General features: G+C 40.9%; 1 protein-coding gene across 2 annotated transcripts; it reads left to right on the top strand.

The window, feature by feature from the left end:
- The first annotated feature begins 179 nt into the window (after window positions 1–179).
- On the top strand, window positions 180–15,251 carry LOC144987719 (uncharacterized). 2 transcript variants are annotated; one of them, XM_078936954.1, is made up of 2 exons: window positions 180–763; window positions 10,988–15,251. In XM_078936954.1, the coding sequence occupies exons 1-2, from the start codon at window positions 619–621 to the stop codon at window positions 12,376–12,378; spliced, it is 1,536 nt and encodes a 511-aa protein (XP_078793080.1). In that variant the 5' UTR covers window positions 180–618; the 3' UTR covers window positions 12,379–15,251. The 2 variants fall into 2 exon arrangements, with proteins under 2 accessions (XP_078793080.1, XP_078793081.1); XM_078936955.1 differs by having other exon boundaries at window positions 256–751; window positions 10,988–13,264.
- Window positions 15,252–20,265: the final 5,014 nt, after the last annotated feature.

The raw sequence follows: 20,265 nt of genomic DNA, 5'->3' as shown, positions 1-20,265 counted from the left end.
TGCTTGGCTTGAATGATTGTTTTATTTGAGACAATGTGAACATTTATTGTTTGTTTATATTTTCGTTAAATAATCCTGTTTCTTTTCATTTTAAGGACTTTGGTTGTTTATCAGTTTTACTGTTATCTTGACGTCGAGTAAAATATTATAAGTAATGAATGGAGTCATAGATTTTTTTTTTTTGGTTGAATTTCAGAGAAATACAGAAATACAGTACTGGGAAGAATATGACTGACGTGGATTCTGTTAGTATGGACGTGAGGAACATTTTCACTCCAGACCAAATGATGGCGCTAATGCACCACAAAGTTGATTACAAACCACAAATAAACCAACGAAGAAGACACGGTGCTAGCAGGCTAGCAGCGTTAGCTTGTGTTGACAGGACGGAGGTGTTTTGTTGGGACGTTTGTGAGGTTTTGGGGCTGAAAGGACTATACGTGGTTCGTGTGGGAACTCTCAGCATTTTCCAAAGTGTCGTAAATGACTGAAGAAGTGTTGAAAAGAAAGACAACGTGGATTGCTGTGATTGTGAGACTAGCAGATGATCGATCGGAGCTGCAGTGAAGAGGACGGCGGTGTTTGTGGGAGTTGGAGCTGAAGATCGGAGCAGGAACCATGTCTTCAGAACCTCAGGAAGGTTCTGTCAGCGAACAACTTTCAGCTGCTGAGGGAACCATCGTCCAGAACGAAGAGGAGTTCAGACCGCGTGATATCAGCTGGAACCCGCAGCTTCAGCTCCACGTTGTCGGTAGGTTACTAGGTAGGGATGGCCCGTTTGACACAGCGCTTCGCCGCGCGGTTCACCTTGATGAAGCAAAGTGGTTCGGCACAATGTTTCGGGGCGTGTGTCAACTAGCGCAGATCACGTGGTTGATGACGTACGACGCGCCAAGTGCATCGATTGGTCGAACCACGCTTCATATGTCATTTGTGTTTTGAACAGTAGTGCGCGCTATTCTCTAGAAATACAAATGAATCCCGAACGTTTCCAAACCAGGGGGGTATTCCAGAAAGCAGGTTATGCTAGCTCCCACGATAAGTTTGAGGCTAAGGAAGTTGATAACCTCAGCTTTCGGTTCCAGAAATGGAGGTATATTTTAGGTTAGGTCAAGTTACCATAGCAACTCATGCTCTGAACATAACCTGGTCCGGAGCAGGTTTAGTTGAAGCTTAGTTTGTTTACAGAGAGGTGAAGCAGCATGGCGTGTCCATTTGAAGATGATTTAGTGGATGAAGAAGCTCAGATAATACTATTTCTACCGTGAGAGGGTGATAAGACCACGTATGGATGTTGTAAAGATAAACTTTATACTTTGATCTAACTTAATTATTTTTTTCAGTTAAGATAAATCGTTTTTTTGTTAGGTCACCTTAAAAATAACACGTAGTTTTCAGACAATTATTTTCCTTTCGTTCAAATTAATTCAATTAAGTAGGTGTAACTTTGATGCTGCTGTTAGATCGGCACCGCAAGGGATTCTGGGATATCATTCCCTTTGCTTGTCTGGACGAATTTGGGTTTAAGTGTGGGTTTTTGATAAAATGTGTTTAGTTGTTTAGCAGTTTTACTGTGTTTCACCGTGTTTTGCCGAGCTATTTTGTCCTACTATGCTTACGTCTCTGTACCATGAGTGAGAGTAAAGTAGAGGATGATGAGTTTACATAGCACCCCTACCATTGAAAAGTATTATGACAGTGACGGGAAATTATTTAATGAGTTTTTGCACTCCGTGCATTTTTTTCCGTTCTTTTTATTGTTATAAAAATGAGCATATCTGCCGGCTCAAACTACACATATGAAAGTTCAAGAAATATAAGTAATTAAGATGGAAAAAAGGTTAATGGAGTAATGTGACATTTAATTAGATAAATACATAAATTTGAGTTGTATAAACAATAATTGAGTTTGAATAAATTTAACTAAATTATTTAAATTATTTTTCAGCCGTGTTACTTTTTTGATGGACTTATAATCTTTATCCGCCGTCATTAAAATCTCAGACTCCGTCTCACTTCCGTCTCAAGTGTCGCGCTTTCTATTTTTTTTCCCACGCGTTTCCATGGTGACTCCAGAAATCGGCGATCTATTGAGAATGTCTTTATGTACCGTGCGTTAACCCAGGGTTAACAAGTCGAGCGTAATTACGCCAACTCATATCTGGTCTTTTGGAACCGACATACCCAGAGTAAGCAAGTTCAGGCGGATTTCAGCCAGAGTTCAGGCTTAAAGTCAGGCTAGTTTAAACATGCTTCCTGGAATACCCCCCAGATGCCACTGTTCTGTGTGGTTTCAAAGCCCTGAATGGGTGGTTCATTTTTTCGGCTCAATTACATGAACCCCAAGGAAAGTTTCACGGGGCTTCTATTCCCATCCCTATAGGTAGGGATGGCCCGTTTGACACGGACGCTCCGGCGCTTTTTGTTTCACCATCATGAAGCAGAGTGGTTCGGCACAGTGTTTCGGGTCGTGTGTCAACTAGCGCGGATCACGTGGTTAATGACGTATGAAGCGGCAAATGTGCCACGGTTCAGTTGTCACATGTGTTGGAACAGTTGGGCGCGCTGTTCTCCCCATTAACACTGCATGGTTCAAGTGACCCAATTCCAATCTTTTCCTCTCATGTGGCACAGATCGGAAATGACCGGTGATTGTGTAAGCAGGACAAAAGCGCATGGATTCCGATTTTCTCAGATTGGAAACAGGCCTCTCCAGGGCTCCAGACTAACTTTTTTCACTAGGAGCACTGTGGCCCCTAACTGAAAATTTTAGGGGCACAACCAGAAAGTTTAGGGGCGCATACCGTAAATCAACATGCTAACCAGATCTACTAATTTCCACTGTATTATAAATAAATACTTTAATTATAGATGCAGAAATTACAATGTGCTGTTTCTAATTCAGTGTTACATTTTATTCTTCACTTTTGAAGATGCAACAACAAGGTAAACTGACAGCACCATCACTGTCATGACAGTACAAATAGCAAACAAAATAAAATAAATTTAGAATAAAAAAAGTCTTTAGTAACAAAGTGATTACCGTAGTAACCTTTCGGTCATTTCACAGATTCAAACAATACTTAAATGTATGTAAACATTAGGGGATGGAAATTCATGTTGGCGACACAAAATAGGTGCAGCCAAGATGCACAATAAGCGTGTTTGAGATCACCCAGATGGACACAACGCTGCACAGATCACCTGGTGTGAGACATATTTTTGTTTTTGCTCTAACGTCACCTGTCAATCAAAACAAAAATATCACCAGAAAGGGGCAGAAGCAAGACCCCAACCTGAGCAAACGGAGCTGCAAATTTAGTACTGAACTGACTGAAAGCTGCCCTACAGACTACAAAACAATGCATTATGGGACATGCATCCTGATGGGTTTTTTGTAGTTCACTGATCAATTAAAATAATTTAAAATACCAACTGATTAAAAAAAGGCTACATACATTACAAAACATTAAAATAATTATAAAAGATGTAATATCACAGATCATACTTAGGGGGAGAGGCATATTAAACTAAATTGAATGTTAAGGACAACTCCTAATTCCTGTTCTCCTTCAGTCTCGCTGCAGCTTAGCCTTCATGCCCCCCCCCCCGACGCTGGTTCGTCTATCGTTGCATTTTCCCCACGTGTTTTAAGTGCGTCTAAGACGAAATCGTGTTGTTGCTCACACGTGTTTAATGTCGAGCCCCGTTAGCTGTCACGCATGTAGGTGTGGGACATTTATGCTCCTCAGCTGACCATCTCCCGCGGGAGCGGTGTGCTGTCGTTACAGCCGTGCATGAGAGCCGTGGTTTGCTTCGCGAGTTTGAGACCCCTGCTGTAGAGTCTGGCACTGGTACAGTAGCTGCAGGTCGGAAGAACGAATAAATAGTTTGCTCGCTCATAGCTCAGACGCACATGATATGATGATATTTGTCTCAGTGTCCTTCCCACAGATGTTAACGCGCACTCGAGTATTTCTAGGCCCCGCCCCTCCACATATTTTAGCCACTTGCAGTGACTTTCCCAATTCTTCTCACACGCATTGGCTGCCCCAGGCATTACTCAATGACATGCGAGTGTGCGCTCGCGTGTGCTCCAGTCTCACGAGTGTGTGTGTGTCTGTCTGCGTGCGTGTGCGCTCGCGTCTCATTGTTAATTTCTTGCTCATTTCATTGATCATTGACGTGCCGCTTCCACGTTTAATGTATAAAAAAATACCGAGGGTGGGGGAGGCAAATTTACTGGTTGCACATGTGCGACTGGATGTAAAATTCAGTCGCACACTCTCAAATTATGGTCGCAAAATGCGACCAAATGGTCGCAGTCTGGAGCCCTGCCTCTCTCATATGTGGAAATAAATCGGAAACGAATCGGATACGTGCATTTGCGTGTGCCATGTAAGCAGACAAATCGGATATTCCCCAGTAAATGCGAGTCGTACATCAGTGACATCAACTCAGGACACCACCAACTGAGATCACATGACTTATTAAGGTGCTTTAGTGCGCTGATGTTGCTGTTCGAGGACAGCTGGAGCCCCATCAGCGTGTTACCTTTCAGCCTCAGGCTTCAGACCGTGGTGGGAAACCGCTATTTCCGGTCCGGTCCCGGTCGGGACTCAAATGCTAACTAATCAAGCGGGACACCGTTGCTCTAGAACTGCCTAGAAGCCGTTTATTTCTTTGCTTGGATAAGACTGTTAGTACAGCACGTCTGCAAACACTTCCTCATTCAAAACTCAGAGAGAGCACATAAGCCGGCCGAGCAGCCCCCCTCCTTCCTCTCCTCAGGAGCTCCCAAGGCAACGCCTCCTTCCGTCACTGCGTTGCCTCCATGACAACCGCAGTCACACACAAAAACAAAAGAAAGGCGGGGGCAGCTCTAGCAGATTTCGCCATGCTAAAAGTTTGCTGTTTGGACCAACACGTATCTTCTAAATGTGCTATTATCACTGTTATGATTATTATTAAGGACCTGCTCGCTCATCATTTTTTAAATTCGGGCAGTCAGTGCTTAGGTTCGCGGAAGGTGGAAATGCTGCTACGTTACGTAATCTTGAGAACGTCTACATTTGACAGTTTCGGCATAGTATGGTGTAAATGCAAAAATCAGATACGGGTCACTTTTAAAAGATGATGTAATCGGGTCATCAAAAAAATCAGATATAGTCAGAAAATTGGATATGATCATCAAGACCTGCAGTGTAAATCTCAAACATTTCCAGACTAGTTCTATTGTTTCCCCTGCATTGGAATCAGCGTCAGTTCATTGCATTTTGCCATGCTTCCTGGTAAAAAACGTACTGTGGCTTGGGATCATTTCAACTCGGTTTCCTCTAATAAGATAATACACTAGAAACGTTATTTATAAACAGAATAGTTCTATGAATTTATAACGACAAGTAGTTCTTGCTGTTATAGAGATAGTTAAGTGGTAAAGTCAATAGTGTCTGCATCCAGAGGTTCTGGGTTCAACATCTGCTTTTTACAATTTTTTGTTTTTTTATTTTATTTTTTTTCCTCGCGTTTATTTTCTTCGTGTGATGTATGTTTTGCTGTGTCAAGCACTTCTCACAGAAAACGTCACACGTTGTGTTTTACGTTTTTTTTATCATCATTAGCAACATTGTTTTGTCTTAGGTGTTTTCATCATCATTTCCACATTGAAGTGTTACAAGGAGCTCAGTTGAAGCATATGATATACGTCCAGTCCGCCACCTGATGCCCCTATTCTGAGTGGTTTCAAAGGAAATAGAAGCTCCTAGACAGTTTCAGGTTTCCCGCCATCTCACCGTCTGTACAAGTGTTGCCAGATAGTCACGACTTTCCACTGCTACCACGGTCCAACAAAAGACTGTTACAGAGTAAGATGAATAAAGTTTAGCCTAAACTACAAAAGGGGTTTATTTAAATATATACCTAGTGTGTCAAATGTTTCATTACCCCAATTGTAACAGTAAAATCTGTCCAATGGAAGAGGCTTCCAGCTCTCATCTGTCAGCTCAGCTGTTGGACAGAAAAAGTTTAAACAAAAATGTCAACAACCATCTAATGATGAGCATACACTGAGTAAACTAGTGTTAGGAATTCAACTCAGTTCAAGGGATTGCAAGATCTGCCATGAGGCTGCATTCCTTGTGTTGCTTCACCTCCCAGTCTGTGCTGTAAATGACCAAGAAATACGCACAATTTTAGGAAAAAAAAGGATTAAAATGATACATATCAATTGCATTTATAGAAAAGATTAGTAAACATAAATTTATTTTATTATTAGTTCCTCATGATGGCGAGAATGATAAATGTATTACTGTCTCGCATGCCTTCCCTGACCGCATGTCCCTCATTGAAAAGTGTTTTGATGAGCAACAAAAACCGACCCCAAATTCTGTCCAAACCATGTCAACCCGCCCAAAGCAATCTGCCCCATCTGGCAGCGCTAGTTTGTACTTCTGAAGTCAAACGTTGGTTCATTACTTTGGATTCTGCGGTTCGTCTTAAACAACATCAAGCTGCGTTCAGGTTAGGGTTGGGCGATGTCCCTTAAATAGGCCGTTGACGATGTTTTCTGTCAACCATCGGGATGGACGATGACATCGTGGGGGGGGGGGGGTATTTTTTACATTTTTCTTTCTTATATAACTGCTATTCGTTATTTTGCTTTTTTCATCTTATTTCCCAACTAATGACTAATCTGCGATGATCCAGTATAAACTGAGGGAAGTGACTTTAACAAAAAAAGTAACAAACAAAATAGAAAAGAAGTGGTCCAATTCCGTACTTAACTAGTGAAGTGGACCGGCGGAGCGCGGACTTCCAGCTTTGTGTTTGATGGGAAGGGGGGGGTACATAGGGGTACTAGCTACCGAACTCAGAACCGGGTCTAAAAGTGTGTGTCTGAGCACAGCTCGGATCGTCAGCACACACAGCGGTTTGAGCTTCAAAGCAGAAATGTCGCTCAGTCCTTAGAAAACATTCAAACAATCACGTGGATTTGTGTTTCCAGTCGTGTCCCGACTAAAATAAAGGCTGATGTTATTCTTACATATTTAACGTGCAGCCAAGATGCAGCGCCACCCAAAGCTAATGTTGTTAGCCCGTGTTAGCATACTGCTAATCCTGGCTTCGTTCAGAAAAAGCACTGACCACACGGATTAAAATTCAAATGATGAGCGAACAGGTGTTTCATAATAACCGTAACATTATTAAAAGCACGTTTAGAAGATCATCTCGTATTCGAGCTGACATGTCAATATATATAGCCGCTAGGCGCTGTTTAACATCGTTTTGTATTGAATTGTTACATTCAATAAAGTTTGGGGAAAAAAAGCCGCTCAGCGGAATTTATATCCTTCCTTATAAACCCTACTGCGCATGTGCGCAGTAGGGTTTGACGGAAAGTGTGACCTTAGTGAACGTTTTTATATTCTGAAAACATTTTCCATGTACACAGTTGGATTCTACTCCGACCATTGATCCCATCAAGATATTTTGTACATGTAACCGCGGCTCATGGTGTCGACTCGCAACGTGGCGGGGGCGTGGCATCACGATGGTGTCTCTCCATCGGGATGTCAGTCACCCATCACGATGGACGATTGAAATCGTCCATCGGCACAACCCTAGTTCAGGTTCAACTAAAAGAATCCAGTCACCCGTCATGACATCAATGTTTTAGTGTAATTTAATAAAAATACACGTCTGTCTGTGGACTTCCTGTTAAGAACAGACTATCTTCTGAAATTTGCCTTTAGTTTTTGTCGTTTATTATGTTGTTTAGAAATAACTTAGTGCTGGACACCTATTAGCATTTTTAATCACATTTCTTATCACAACATGTAATATAAAAGTCAGAAACATTTTAGTAAAATTTTAAAAGCAATTTTCCTGAAAGAAAAAGAGAATACAGTCCCCCCCCCCCATATTCTTGGGATTTAAGGACCACAGACACACGGAGACCCACCCACCCCTGCAGGTGAATGTCTGTCTGTCACCAATCCTTACTCATCAAAAGCCCTTTTGAAACATTTCTGATGCTTTGTAAAACATTTAGTTAAGGACGTTGGAATACAAAGAGTTTTCCCCCCCGAGCAATTGACTGAAACATACTTTATAAGGCACATTATGAGAGACACGCTGTCTCAGATGCAACAAAAGCGTGGCTGTCAGGTGATAACAGCTCTAACCGTCCAAACACCTCACTAAAATACACCTCATTCTAGCGGAGAGGTAGGCAACATTTGACCGTCCAAGTGAGACATCTACTGCTGCTATTGTTGCAACAGGTGTGTATGCTAGGAGTACAGACGTGGAGCACGTGACTAAATTAATATTTTTATGTACATAATTTGTTTTCTACTTCCTGGTTTTCGCACAGAAAATTATCAATAAGATACCGGATCGATACGCAGGATCAATAAGAAGAGTAGTATCAATAAAGTTCAGAAGTTCAGGAAGATAAAAAGGTCCCCGGTCATTTAAACTAGGGCTGCACGATATAAGGAAAACTTGCGAAATTAGTGATCAATATTTTGATGACGATATAACTTGCGATATATGAACAAAAAGCAAAACAACCAAAAACATCATTTCTATTTCACTGCAACAGTTTAAAAATTATACTCCAAGTGACCCTTGTCTACATTGGAGGCAAACATCTCGCATAAAAGGGCTCCCTCTTATTGGTCAACAATGGGAAGGAAGTGCATCTGGTTGGTCAAAGGGATTTAAAGGGGATTTATTTGATTTATTAAATTCTTCAAGCTGCCACATGATTGTTTTAGCTCATTAAAGGTAACCATTTATTGCAATTCTCATCGTCTTTAGTGATATGCATATTGCACAGCTTGATAGTGCGATAACGATAAATTTGCCATTTATTGTGGAGGCCCAAGAAACACCCTAAAATTTAGTGTGGGTCTCTTCTTAAAGTCCCCCTATGACAATTTAAAAAAAAAAATCATTCCCAGGGGTGTTTTCATTTTGATTATGAAGTTTTTAACCAAATTCCAGGAACCAAAATGTCTTCAAAGCCATATTTCATGTTTATCTAAAGCCATTGTTTCCAAATTTCTTCTGTCCGTTGGTGCTAAACTGAGTAGCCCAGGCCTTGATCCCCTCTTTCTGCATGTAAATTGCATGAGTAAAGAGCTTGACAGAAGGGGGGGGGGGGGGTGCACAAACAATACCGACTGACAGTCTCTATTCTCAAAAGTTTATCTTTAGCGATGAGGACATGGAGAACAGATACATATTTTTGGTTCCAAATTTACACTTTTTAAACAAGTGCAGGATGACCAAAAGAATGTGTGTACCAGACCCTGCTGATTAATAAAATTACACATGAAAAATAACTTTGATAATCCCATGAAAAATGCTTTGAATGGCATTATAATTTAGGCTGGCTGTGGCTCAGAACTGATTTGATGCTAGCAAATGCAGATTTTTGAATTTGCTTGCTCAGCAAATAAAAGGAAATGCCATTAAAAAATACATAGTTGTTGGTCTATATGCTCTTAAGAGATAGGGAAAGGGGGCTTCTAATGAAGTCATTAACAAATGTTGAGAAGGTGAGGACAGCAGAAGGAGAGAAAGTCTAACCTGTCTTTTTTTCTCCTGAAGGTCTGTAACCATTCATGACTGTAACCTTTTTGTAAGCCAAAGACTTTCTTTGACCTGGTGTTTAATCCACTGAATACAGAAAGACCAACTGCATCTCTTTCTATTTGAACTGAAAATCATAACTAAGAAATAAGATTTTTTTTTAATTAAGATTCAAAACTGTTAGACTTCCAGACTGAAGTTATTGAAATTGTAATGGTGCTCGACAATACACCAAATCCTAAAATTCAAAGTAGAGCTGTGACGGTGTCGAATTTTTCATCACCGCGGTGATGAACCACCAGGGGGCGCGGTGTCGCGGTTAACCGCAGCCCCCCCCCCCCCCCCCCCCCCCCCCCAAAAAAAAAAAAAAAAAAACTATAAATAAATAAACACAAAATCCCCCGGCGGCCGCATCGGAAATAAATACAGTTACAACGTACTATTCTTTGTTAACAATGACAACTAACAACTACATATATAACTTGTGAACTAACTATAGGTGTGGTAGATTGACTGTGTGTGTGAGCGCGGAGCGTCTTGTCTAGGAATAGTAGGAAGGTGTGCACACGTATGTTGGGGGCGTGTGTTGATTCTTCTGCAGCGGACCGCTCTGGAGCTGCACGCAAGTTTCACCTGTGCTCTCTGGTACAGACATCTTCTCAGAATATTATTTATTGCCCAGTAATAAACAGACTGCAGACACTGTCACCTTTCCGGTAGCCGTGAAGCCTGACACGCATGAAGAACGCGGGGCAGGAGGCTCCGCCTTTGTTTATACAGACACGTAACGTTACGCTGCAAAAAATAGTTCCCAAACAAAACATGTAGTGATTTTCATGGAAATCTAACAGCGCACGTTCATGTTTGGTGTTACGGATTGAAGGAGGACAGTAACACCCCCCCCCCCCCCCCCCCCAACACAAAATCCTCCGGTGGGCGGCCGTGTCGCGCACTTAGGAACGCACGCAGCTTGTAATGGAAATGAATACAATGGAAATTAATAATTAGAAAGCAGTAAATTTGTCGTATTTCCTCATGAGACGGAAACTTATGTTGTAGAATGAGGATGTGTGCTTCTGAAAGCGCGCGCCTGTTTGTGTAAACGGAGCCGCGTGCCACGTGCAGCGCGAAGGCAGACACTGAGAGCACGCGCGCGGTGGGAGAAAAGGAGACAACAGTCTGAAAGAAAGAAAGAAAGTCTGAACACAGGACTAGCAGAAAAAGGAAATTATCAGCAAAGATGAATGTGTTTATTATAGTTCCAAACACGCACCATATGCAAAACGTAAAAAAAATTAAAAAAAAGTGCGCAAAAAAAGTGCGGTGATGCGGTTATCGTCACAGCCCTAATTCAAAGACCTAATTTCTTGTGTTTGTGTCCCTGCAGTTCTGCCACATGATTATTCGAGTGAAGAGGTGGATCTCTGTAACCATCAGAAGAGTTCCATTGTGAAACAGGAGGAAACGCAACCTCCACTGATTAAAGAGGAACAGAAACAACCAGATCCTCTATGGATTAAAGAGAAGCAGAAGGAACAAGAACCTCCACAGATGAAAGAGGAACCTGCAGAACCAAAACCTCCGCATATTAAAGAGGAACAAGGGGAACCAGTATCCCCTCAGCTTAAAGAGAAGCAAAAGGAATTCTGCATTAGTCAAGATGAAGAACAACTTGATCTGAAGCAGGAGACTGATACCTTGATGGAGATTCCTACTTGTGAGGAAGATGAGAACAGTGAAGCAGATCTAAACAATCAGCAGAGCTTTAATGTAACTGATAGTCAGGATGAAGAAGGAAGCCAACATGAAGAATCAACATCAACTACAGATGAAGAGACAGACCCACAGAACAGAGATCAGAGGAAGAGAAAAGAAAGAAGTCATGTCCAAAGTGTGGACAGTTCTCACATGTCAGCAAGTCAGTGGGACTCTGCTGTTGGAAATAACTTCAAGGAATCAAATTTGATTAAATGCAAATATTCCCAGGAGGAAAAAAAACGTGCCCATATAAATTCTGATAAAAGAACAAGAACTGCACATAATGTGTCTGTCCACCCAAGAACAGAGTCTGATGAAGGACCATATGTATGTAAAGAATGTGGCAACAGATTTAGTGTATGGTCTCAGTTCAGAATTCACATGAGAGTCCATTCAGGACGGAAGACGTTTTTTTGTAAAGAATGTGATAAACGTTTTACTCAAATATCTAATCTCAAAACACATGTGAGAACTCACACAGGAGAAAAGCCTTTTTCTTGTAAGGAATGTGATGCAAGTTTTAGGCACGTATCTCATCTGAAAACACACATGAGAACTCACACAGGAGAAAAGCCTTTTTCTTGTAAAGATTGTGATGCAAGTTTTAGTGATTTTTCTAATCTCAAAAGACACATCAGGACTCATACAGGAGAGAAGCCTTTTTTTTGTAAAGAATGTGCTAAACGTTTTAGTCAAATATCTCATCTCAAATCACACATGAGAACTCACACAAGAGATAAGCCTTTTGCTTGTAAAGAATGTGCTAAACGTTTTACTCAAATATGTAATCTCAAAAAACACATGACAACTCACACAGGTGAGACGCCTTTTTCTTGTAACCAATGTGATGCAAGATTTAGACATATATCTAAGCTCAAAAGACACATGGGAATGCATACAGGGGAGAGGCCTTTTTCTTGTAAAGAATGTGATGCAAGTTTTGGTCAAATATCTAGTCTCAAAAGACACATGAGAACTCATAAAATACAGAAGCCTTTTTCTTGTAAAGCATGCGATTAGTTGTAAATTTAATCTTAAAGCACAGATGAGAACTGGTAGAATTGAATTGTCTTGTAAAAATTGTAAAGAATTAAGTCAAAATAACAAACTTAGCAAACAGGAAAACTTGCAGCAGAAGACGTGTGGTAAAAGGCAATAGGGTTTATATGATGTTATGTTTACATTACCTTTAAGTTTTTCATAACTGAGTGAACTTGTTCAGAAAGAAATGTAAATGAACCAAATTTATATCAGCAGGATCTTTTAATTGAAGTTCCAAAGATATTTAACAAAGACCATTGTTATTTTAATGGTTATTTTTAATTCTAAAGAAAAAAATTAGAAAACCAACATGTGCACTTTTATTGGCAACCCTCCACTATATTCAGTTTCACACCTCCACAGTTCTATATCATAAATATCTATTAGCTTCTTGTACTTCTCTGTTATTTTCAGCCGCACTTCATTTGCAATATGCTTAAGTTATCGAACATTTGCAGGGTTCCTGTCTCCAATGGCAGATTTTAGCTTCTCCCCCAAATATATTCAATTGGATTACTATGAGAACAGATTGCTGGCCATTTAAAACAGTCCATTTTTTGCTTTCTACTATTCCAACATGCTGTTGAGGATGTGCTTTGGGTTGTTCATCTTGCTGGAGGACCCATGCTCTTCACTTTAAACCAAGTTTCCTTACAATTGGCAAGACATTTGACTCTAGAATTGCTTTATCATCCTCGGATTTCATAATGCCTGTGATACAGCCGAGGAATCCAATGTCAGATGCAGCAAAGCAATCCAACGGCATTATGGTCCTCCACCTGCATTGTGTGTAAAGGTATCATTTGTATGTGTTAGCACAAAGCCCCACTTTTGTTTCATCTGTCAATTAAACATTGTCCCAGAAGGCTTGAGGTTTTTTTAGGTTCTCTTATGCAAAGATGAATCGGTCTATTTGTTTTTTCTCAAACAATGGGGTGTTCCTTGGCCTCTGCCCTTAAAGAACCGTTGTTTAGTATGCAGCGTATGGTACTTGTTGAAACAATTGCACCACTGCTCCAGATTGGCCTTTAGATGTTTGACATGGGGATTTTTTTTTCACCATTTGCATCAGCCTTTGAAGACTTCAGTCATAAACTTTTCATCCAATGAGGTTCCTGTCAGATCCATGCCAGGAAGACCTTTTAATGACATTACGCAATGTTAAAAGGAATATTAAGATCTTTGGATGTGGAGGTCTTTGCAATTAATAGCATTTCTGGTGTCCTCAGACTGTTATTTTGTGTCTATCGTTGTCACAAAGGTAGAGGGAATTAACCTATGAATTCATGTCACAGGGGTGGAGGCAATCCATCACAGTTTGTCCTCATTAGTGATCTGCAACAGGCGAGCCAAATTTTGTTTCCAATACCATTGGCAGGTATTTGGCTTTTCCGTTTTCCCCAAAAGTTTTATCTGTTTTAAATGTTCTTTATTATGTGCTGTTTTGTATCAAACACTAGTCCTCAGTTGTAAAATGGTGTTTCATGTGATGAAATTCCTTCAGTAGATACTTACCAAAAATATACACAAACTTTAATAGTGATAACAGTGGTGAGCAGGACGGTACACAGAACCACATGCTCATGGCCTCCAAACCATGAAACATTGACATGAAATTCAACTAGGAAGTACAAGTGAGCATTGAATGCATACAATTAACAGTAGGGCTGCACGATATGAGGAAAACTCGCGATATACGATATTAGAGATTAATATTGTGATAACGGTATAATTTGCGGTATATAAACAAATAACAAAATAACCAAAAACATCATTCCCATTTCATTGCAACAGTTCAAAATTATACTCAAAATGACCCTCGTTGACATAGGAGACAAACATCTAAGATAATAGGCGTCCATCCGATTGGTCAAATGCATAAAGAGATTTATTTTATTCGTTAAATGCTTCAACCTGCCATAAGGTTGTAGTAAGGTTGTATCTACGATTTATTGCGATTTTCGCTGTCTTTTGCGATATGCATATTGCAGAGCTGGATATTGCGATAACGATAAATTTGCGGTATATTGTGCAGGCCTAATTAACAGTTTTGTGAGGTCTGATGTTTGCGTTGAAAGCATCCTTTTTCAATTGTTCTAATATTGTATTCAAATTTTTTAACACTTTTTTCTATATTGGGATCATCTGCAAGCCACAATTATCAATATACAAAACCTAAAGGAGGGATGCATTCCAATCGATACTATACAAATGAGTTAGACTTTTAGAATGATTGACAAAAAGTAATTTTTTTACAAAATTATTTTTTTAACGTGTATCTTTTAAATCCAGATGAGTTGTTTTGAATGATAACATTTGAATCAGCTTTTACAAGTTTAAAGGTACCATTATTTTCTGTAGACGAGCTTTAGCTGGTATTTTTGTTAGAACAGAGATACTTCTTTGCGCTAAATCAAAAGAAGGAAGTGAAGACTTTAACCACTTCTGATTGGTCAGACTGATGACATGTGATTAAGCCTTCAAGAATGATTGGCGGAGACAGTTAAAGGGGCGGAACTTTTCCTTACACAGTTATAGCTGCAGCTAAATCGCGGTATCCCGTTATTCTTATCAAAATGTCTTTAATAGAATCATATAAACACAAATAAAAATAATTTTATGATATTTCATATTCTTAACTTCTCAGTGTTTTATCACGGCCTCTTTGGATGAACAAAGAGCTGATTTCCTGGAGATGGTAATTGCTTTTAGATCAGTTAATGAGGGCAATTTCTCACGGCACACTGGTTGAAAAACACTGGTCTAGTAGACATTAGAACTGTTCTGTTTTTTTTATTTCTCGGTGTTCTGTTCCAATCTTTACTGTGAAGAATAAAGTGGACGTGAATATCAGTCAGATGTGTGGAGTCTTTCCCACAGTGTGGATTTCTGCTGTTTGTTGGTTCTCTGCAGGTTCCAAAGCTGGACTCCTCAGCGGCTCCAACATTCACTCATGTCTCTCCTGAGTCTGGCACAATCAGTAGCAAATGCCTCGATTTAGCAGCACGTCAGCCTGGTTCTGAACTCCTGTCCAGGTCTAGTTCTGACTGTTTAACTCTGTTGAATTTTTGATACTGAAAAGTTTATCATAATTGGTCGAAAATGCTCAATAGCACTAAAGATACTGAAGCTACTGTCACCAAACATTCTAGTAGGATAGTAAGGACATAATTGGTCAGTGTAGAAAGTTTTGAGGTTATTGCAGGTCAATGAGCCTTCAAAGTGGGTCACATAGACACAAAAACACAGCCAAAGCGGCAGTCACACACATGGCTCTCAGACGGAGCTAAAGAGAAGCTGCCGGTACCCGGAGAATCTTTGGACGGTGTTATGAACCCTAAATGGAGGCGTGATTACCGATGTCTTTGTAGAACTCTTCATAATAAATTGACCTGACCTCATTCACCCCTGGTAACTGGTAGAAAGAGAACAGAGAACTCCCAGAGAACATGGTAGAACAGTTTAAAGGCCAACAGCAGAACACAAAATAAAATATAGCATTGATGCTAGAGCTAAAACACATGATTAAGCTTAACACCTGAGTTTGTTTCCCCAGAATCCACCATCATCATCATCTGGTATTTATAAAACCGCACTTCCTTCTTAGGTGAACAGTAAATTACAAACTCAAGAAAACTGCATTGCCCCCAAAATTGAATAAAATATTCAACTTTTAATTCATTCATCTTCTAAACCTGTTCTGTCCCTTTCAGGATCACTGGGCTGCCAGAGCCTATCACGTCCACTCATGGAGGAAGGCAGGGGACATCCTGGACAGGACGCCAGTCTGTTGCAGGGCCACAAATCACACCAATTTAGAGTAACCAGTTAACCTGTTTTTGAACCCACCCATGCAAATTCCACACAGAAAGGTCCCCCATTGGTGTTCTGTTTCAGGTCCCCCAGCCACGACTTGAACAAGGGACCTTCTTGCTATGAGGCAAGAGCTCTAACCCCTGCGTACGGTGGGCCAGAAGGGTCACAACATAACACTTTACATTTCACAACCCAACACAATGTAACACACTGCATCTCGTCACAACACTAAAAAGAATCAATATGTATTATTTTTAATAACTCAGAACACAACGCAATACCTCACAAAAAAAAACACTAACTCAAAACACAACACAATAACTCACAACGCAATACCTCACAACAATTGAGAGCCGTCTGTGTGACAGCCGCTTTCGCTGTGTTTCTGTCTATGTGACGCACTTGAAGGTTCTCTTCACATTTGAACTAGTTATTACTCTGTTTTCACACTATCACAAAGAATATGTCAGAAAATTTCTTTTTTTTTATTTTTAGAAATTTTATTTACATAAATATAGATCCTAATTGGTCCAAATTAGCAGTAGCTCCAATGATACTGAAGCTACTATCACCAGTCCAGAAAGTTTGGCGACAATAGCTTCAGTATCTTCAGAACTATTGAGCGCCTTTATAATGATTCTTATCTCTATTAAAATTTTGAAAAAATATATATAATAAAATAAAATAAAAATGGACATTCTCACAAAATATTGATTGTAGCATGAACCTACTGGTAAGTCTTCATTACCAGCTCATATAAATGTAGACATTTATTCATTTTTGAGAGATTATTGATTTTTACAGAATGGTGTTTTCTCCGAGTTTACACTTTGTTGACGGTCCCTTTGCAGCCGTCTTGCTGCCGTGTCTGGATTTACAGCTCGAGGAGAACAATTCTCATTGAAAAGCAAAAAAAAAAAAATCTTTTTTCTTTAGAAATACATTTGTAGTTCTCTCTATGTGTTGATACAAGATGATTGAGATACTTTCTGTCACATTTGAACGTTTATCAGAAGAGTTAAGGAAGTCTGAATCCGTGAAGATCTTTCAAACTTTATCGAACTGTTATTTGACTTACTTTAAAGCGACAATAATAAGAAAAAGACCTCTAATATTTATTTAGCTTTTATGTTCCCCCTTGACAGACAGACAGCTCTCACACGGTGTAGGAGAGGAGCAGCGGGAGAATCTTTGGACGATCTCATGAACCCTGAATGGAGACGTGATTACTGATGTCTTTGTCCAGTATAAATTTCAGAATAAAAGCAGAGCAACTTCTGTTGTATGTATACTTCCGTTTTGAGTTAAAGTGTTGTGTTGTGAGTTATTGTGTTGTGAGTTATTGTTCTGCGAGATGTTGTTTTGTGTTGTGAGTTGATTGTTTCGTGTTGTAAGTTAATTTTTTTAGTGTTGTGATGAATTGTAGTGTGTTCTTCTAGGTTGGGTTGTTGTGTTGTGTTGTGACCCTTCTGGGCCACCATAACTGTGCCACCGTGGCAACTATTGATGAAATAAGAAACCAATTTTGTTTTAAACATCTTTAAAATAGTGGAATAATGAAATTAAAAAAAAAATATGACACATAGAACTTTTATAAAGAACCAGTCCTACAAGCAGACATCATGGTCAAAGAAGACATCCATCAGTCAAAGATTTCAAAAAAGTCGAAGTTCAAACTCAGTTCTACCAGTTTCAGCAATAGTTTGATGAATGTGTGGAGGACTTCCCAGCTGGATCAGTCAGTAAAAATGGACATTATTGCATTAGGACACGTGAAGGACGGCACACACAGACAGAAGTAGTGTTTGAAAGAAACTCCCAGTCTTCTCTGCTGCTGCTTTGATTCTTTAATGTTCAGGAATCTTTACAGAGCTCCAGGCTTTGGGAGAGGAAAAGCAACGACAGCAGAGGATTTCACTAAGACCTGACCTCAGTGACACGACTCCAAATGATCATCCAAACCAACTACCCAATCACCAAACCACTGGCAAGCTGGTCTTCTGCTCTCCTTCAATAAAGAACCTCCTCCTGCTGCTCCTCCATCTTCGGAAGTCTTGGCTCCTCCTCCTCCTCACCACCACTGTGACTGATGTCTTCAAACTCCACCAGAAACCTGTTTTCTGATGAAGGTCTACCATCTCCTCCCTGTTGCTGCTTTCAGTCCAGACTCAGCCTGTCGTGGACATGGAGCATCTGTTCAGAAAGCAGCGTTTTGGACGTCATTTCTCCGTTTTGTCCTGTAGGAGGCGCTCCTGAACTGCAGTCCAGCTTTGGCTTGGCTTGGATTGGATGGTTGGAATCCTCTCCCTGCAGATTCTGGATCTTTCCAAGTCCGTTTGTCTGCTTTCTGCTCAGAATCCCTTTATCCTCTTAAAAACACAAAGCTGACAGGAAATGTTGGACTGAGACGGAAACAGCGGTTTCTGGAAAAAGGGAATTTACTTTGGGAAAAGGCGCAGAGGCCTTCATGACGTGTGCTGAAGGTTCCAGAGGAAGAGGAGGGCGAAGAGCAGCTGAGCGCTCTGCCAGCTGCAAAGATGGGAGCCAAGAAGCAGAGGAAGCTGGGGCAGAAGCAGCTGCCGACAGTTTTTTTTCTTCCAAACTTTTTCTCTTCGGTTCCAACTTTGCGCTGCTTTATCAAGTGGAAAATGAGAAGCTAAAATGAGCAGGACTGACAGGAGGAGGAGGAGGACGTGAAGCTAAGAATCCATCAGAATCCAAATCTTTCTGGTTGTGTCTGTGGGACTTTTGGGAGGAACGGCTTGAGTCAAAGTAAACCCAGCAGGATCTTCTAGACACACCTTCAGATAAAGGAGCTTCACACATACTGATAAACTTTCTGCTGATGCTTCAAAGTGACAGGAGCCTCCAATATCAACCAGAATCTGGACCTAAACATCAAACCGACACCAGAATTTGAAGATTTTCCAAACCAAGATGTTCATGACGCACAAAACAGAAACACTGAGCTTTTCTGGTCTTCCTTCACTTTATTGTATCAGATTTCAAGAAACAATTTGATCAGATGTTCGTCAACCTGCGTCCTTCATCTAGGAATCAGGAATCAGGAAGACTTTATTGTCATTTTATCAGGATAAAACGAAATTAGGCTCTCTGGTCATGGGCCAGCCGTTTACATTCAGACATAAATAAATATAAAATCAATGTGATATCAGTCTGTTACGGTGTGGTTCCTGATGAGTATTGCACAGAAGTATTTTTCAAATTGCACAGTATATTATGTTAAGTATTGCACAGCCCTGTGATATTGCACTTGGGAATTAGCTTGTTGTCCATAGAGAGGGTGGTGGTGGTGGGGGGGTGCAGTGATCAACCGGAGTTCAGCAGTCTGACTGCTTCAGGAAAGAAACTGTTCCTCAGTCTGGTGGTCCTGCTCTTCATGCTCCTCAGTCTCCTGCCTGAGGGGAGCAGGGAGAACAGAGGGTGTGAGGGGTGAGTGGGGTCTTTCAGGATGCGGGAGGCTCGTTTCCTGCATCTGGTTGTATAGATGTCGGTGGTGGACGGCAGGCTGCAGCCCACAGTCCTCTGTGCAGCTTTGGTCACTTGGTGCAGAGCTTTCCTCTCTGCTGCAGAGCAGCTGCCGTGCCACACCGTGATGCAGGAGGTCATGACGCTCTCCACCACACACCTGTAGAAGGAGGTCAGGACTGAGATTCCCATCCCAGCTCGCTTGAGCCTCCTCTGGAAATAGAGGTGCTGATGTGCCTTTTTGACCAGGCAGGAGGTGTTGGTGCTCCAGGTGAGGTCGCTGGAGATGTGCACACCCAGATACCTGAAGCTGGAAACCACTTCCACCAAGTCCCCTCCTATGTGAATGGGGGGAGGGGGGCATCTGTCCTTCCTGAAATCCACGATCAGCTCCTTGGTCTTCTTCCCATTGATGCAGAGGTTGTTGACTCTGCACCAGCTCTCCAGATGTTCCACCTCCTGCCTGTAGTCGGACTCATCGTTGTTGGTGATGCGTCCAACCATCTATGCTCTCTGCTTGGGATGAGGAAGGGGCGGAGCTTTCTGTGCTGGCAGGTGAAG

The sequence above is a fragment of the Oryzias latipes genome, chromosome 2, assembly GCF_053564925.1.
Source record: "Oryzias latipes strain Hd-rR chromosome 2, Olatipes_Hd-rR_3.1".
Classification (NCBI taxonomy): domain Eukaryota; kingdom Metazoa; phylum Chordata; class Actinopteri; order Beloniformes; family Adrianichthyidae; genus Oryzias; species Oryzias latipes.
The sequence above is the reverse complement of the archived record's forward strand: the minus strand, read 5'-3'. Positions and strand labels throughout refer to the sequence as shown.

Excerpts from the sequence above, each read along its gene's own strand:
- LOC144987719 (XM_078936954.1), top strand. The coding sequence starts at position 619 with ATGTCTTCAGAACCTCAGGAAGGTTCTGTCAGCGAACAACTTTCAGCT. Across the intron at positions 764-10,987 it reads CGTTGTCGGTAGGTTACTAG|TTCTGCCACATGATTATTCG; the intron begins GTAGGGATGGCC and ends GTGTCCCTGCAG.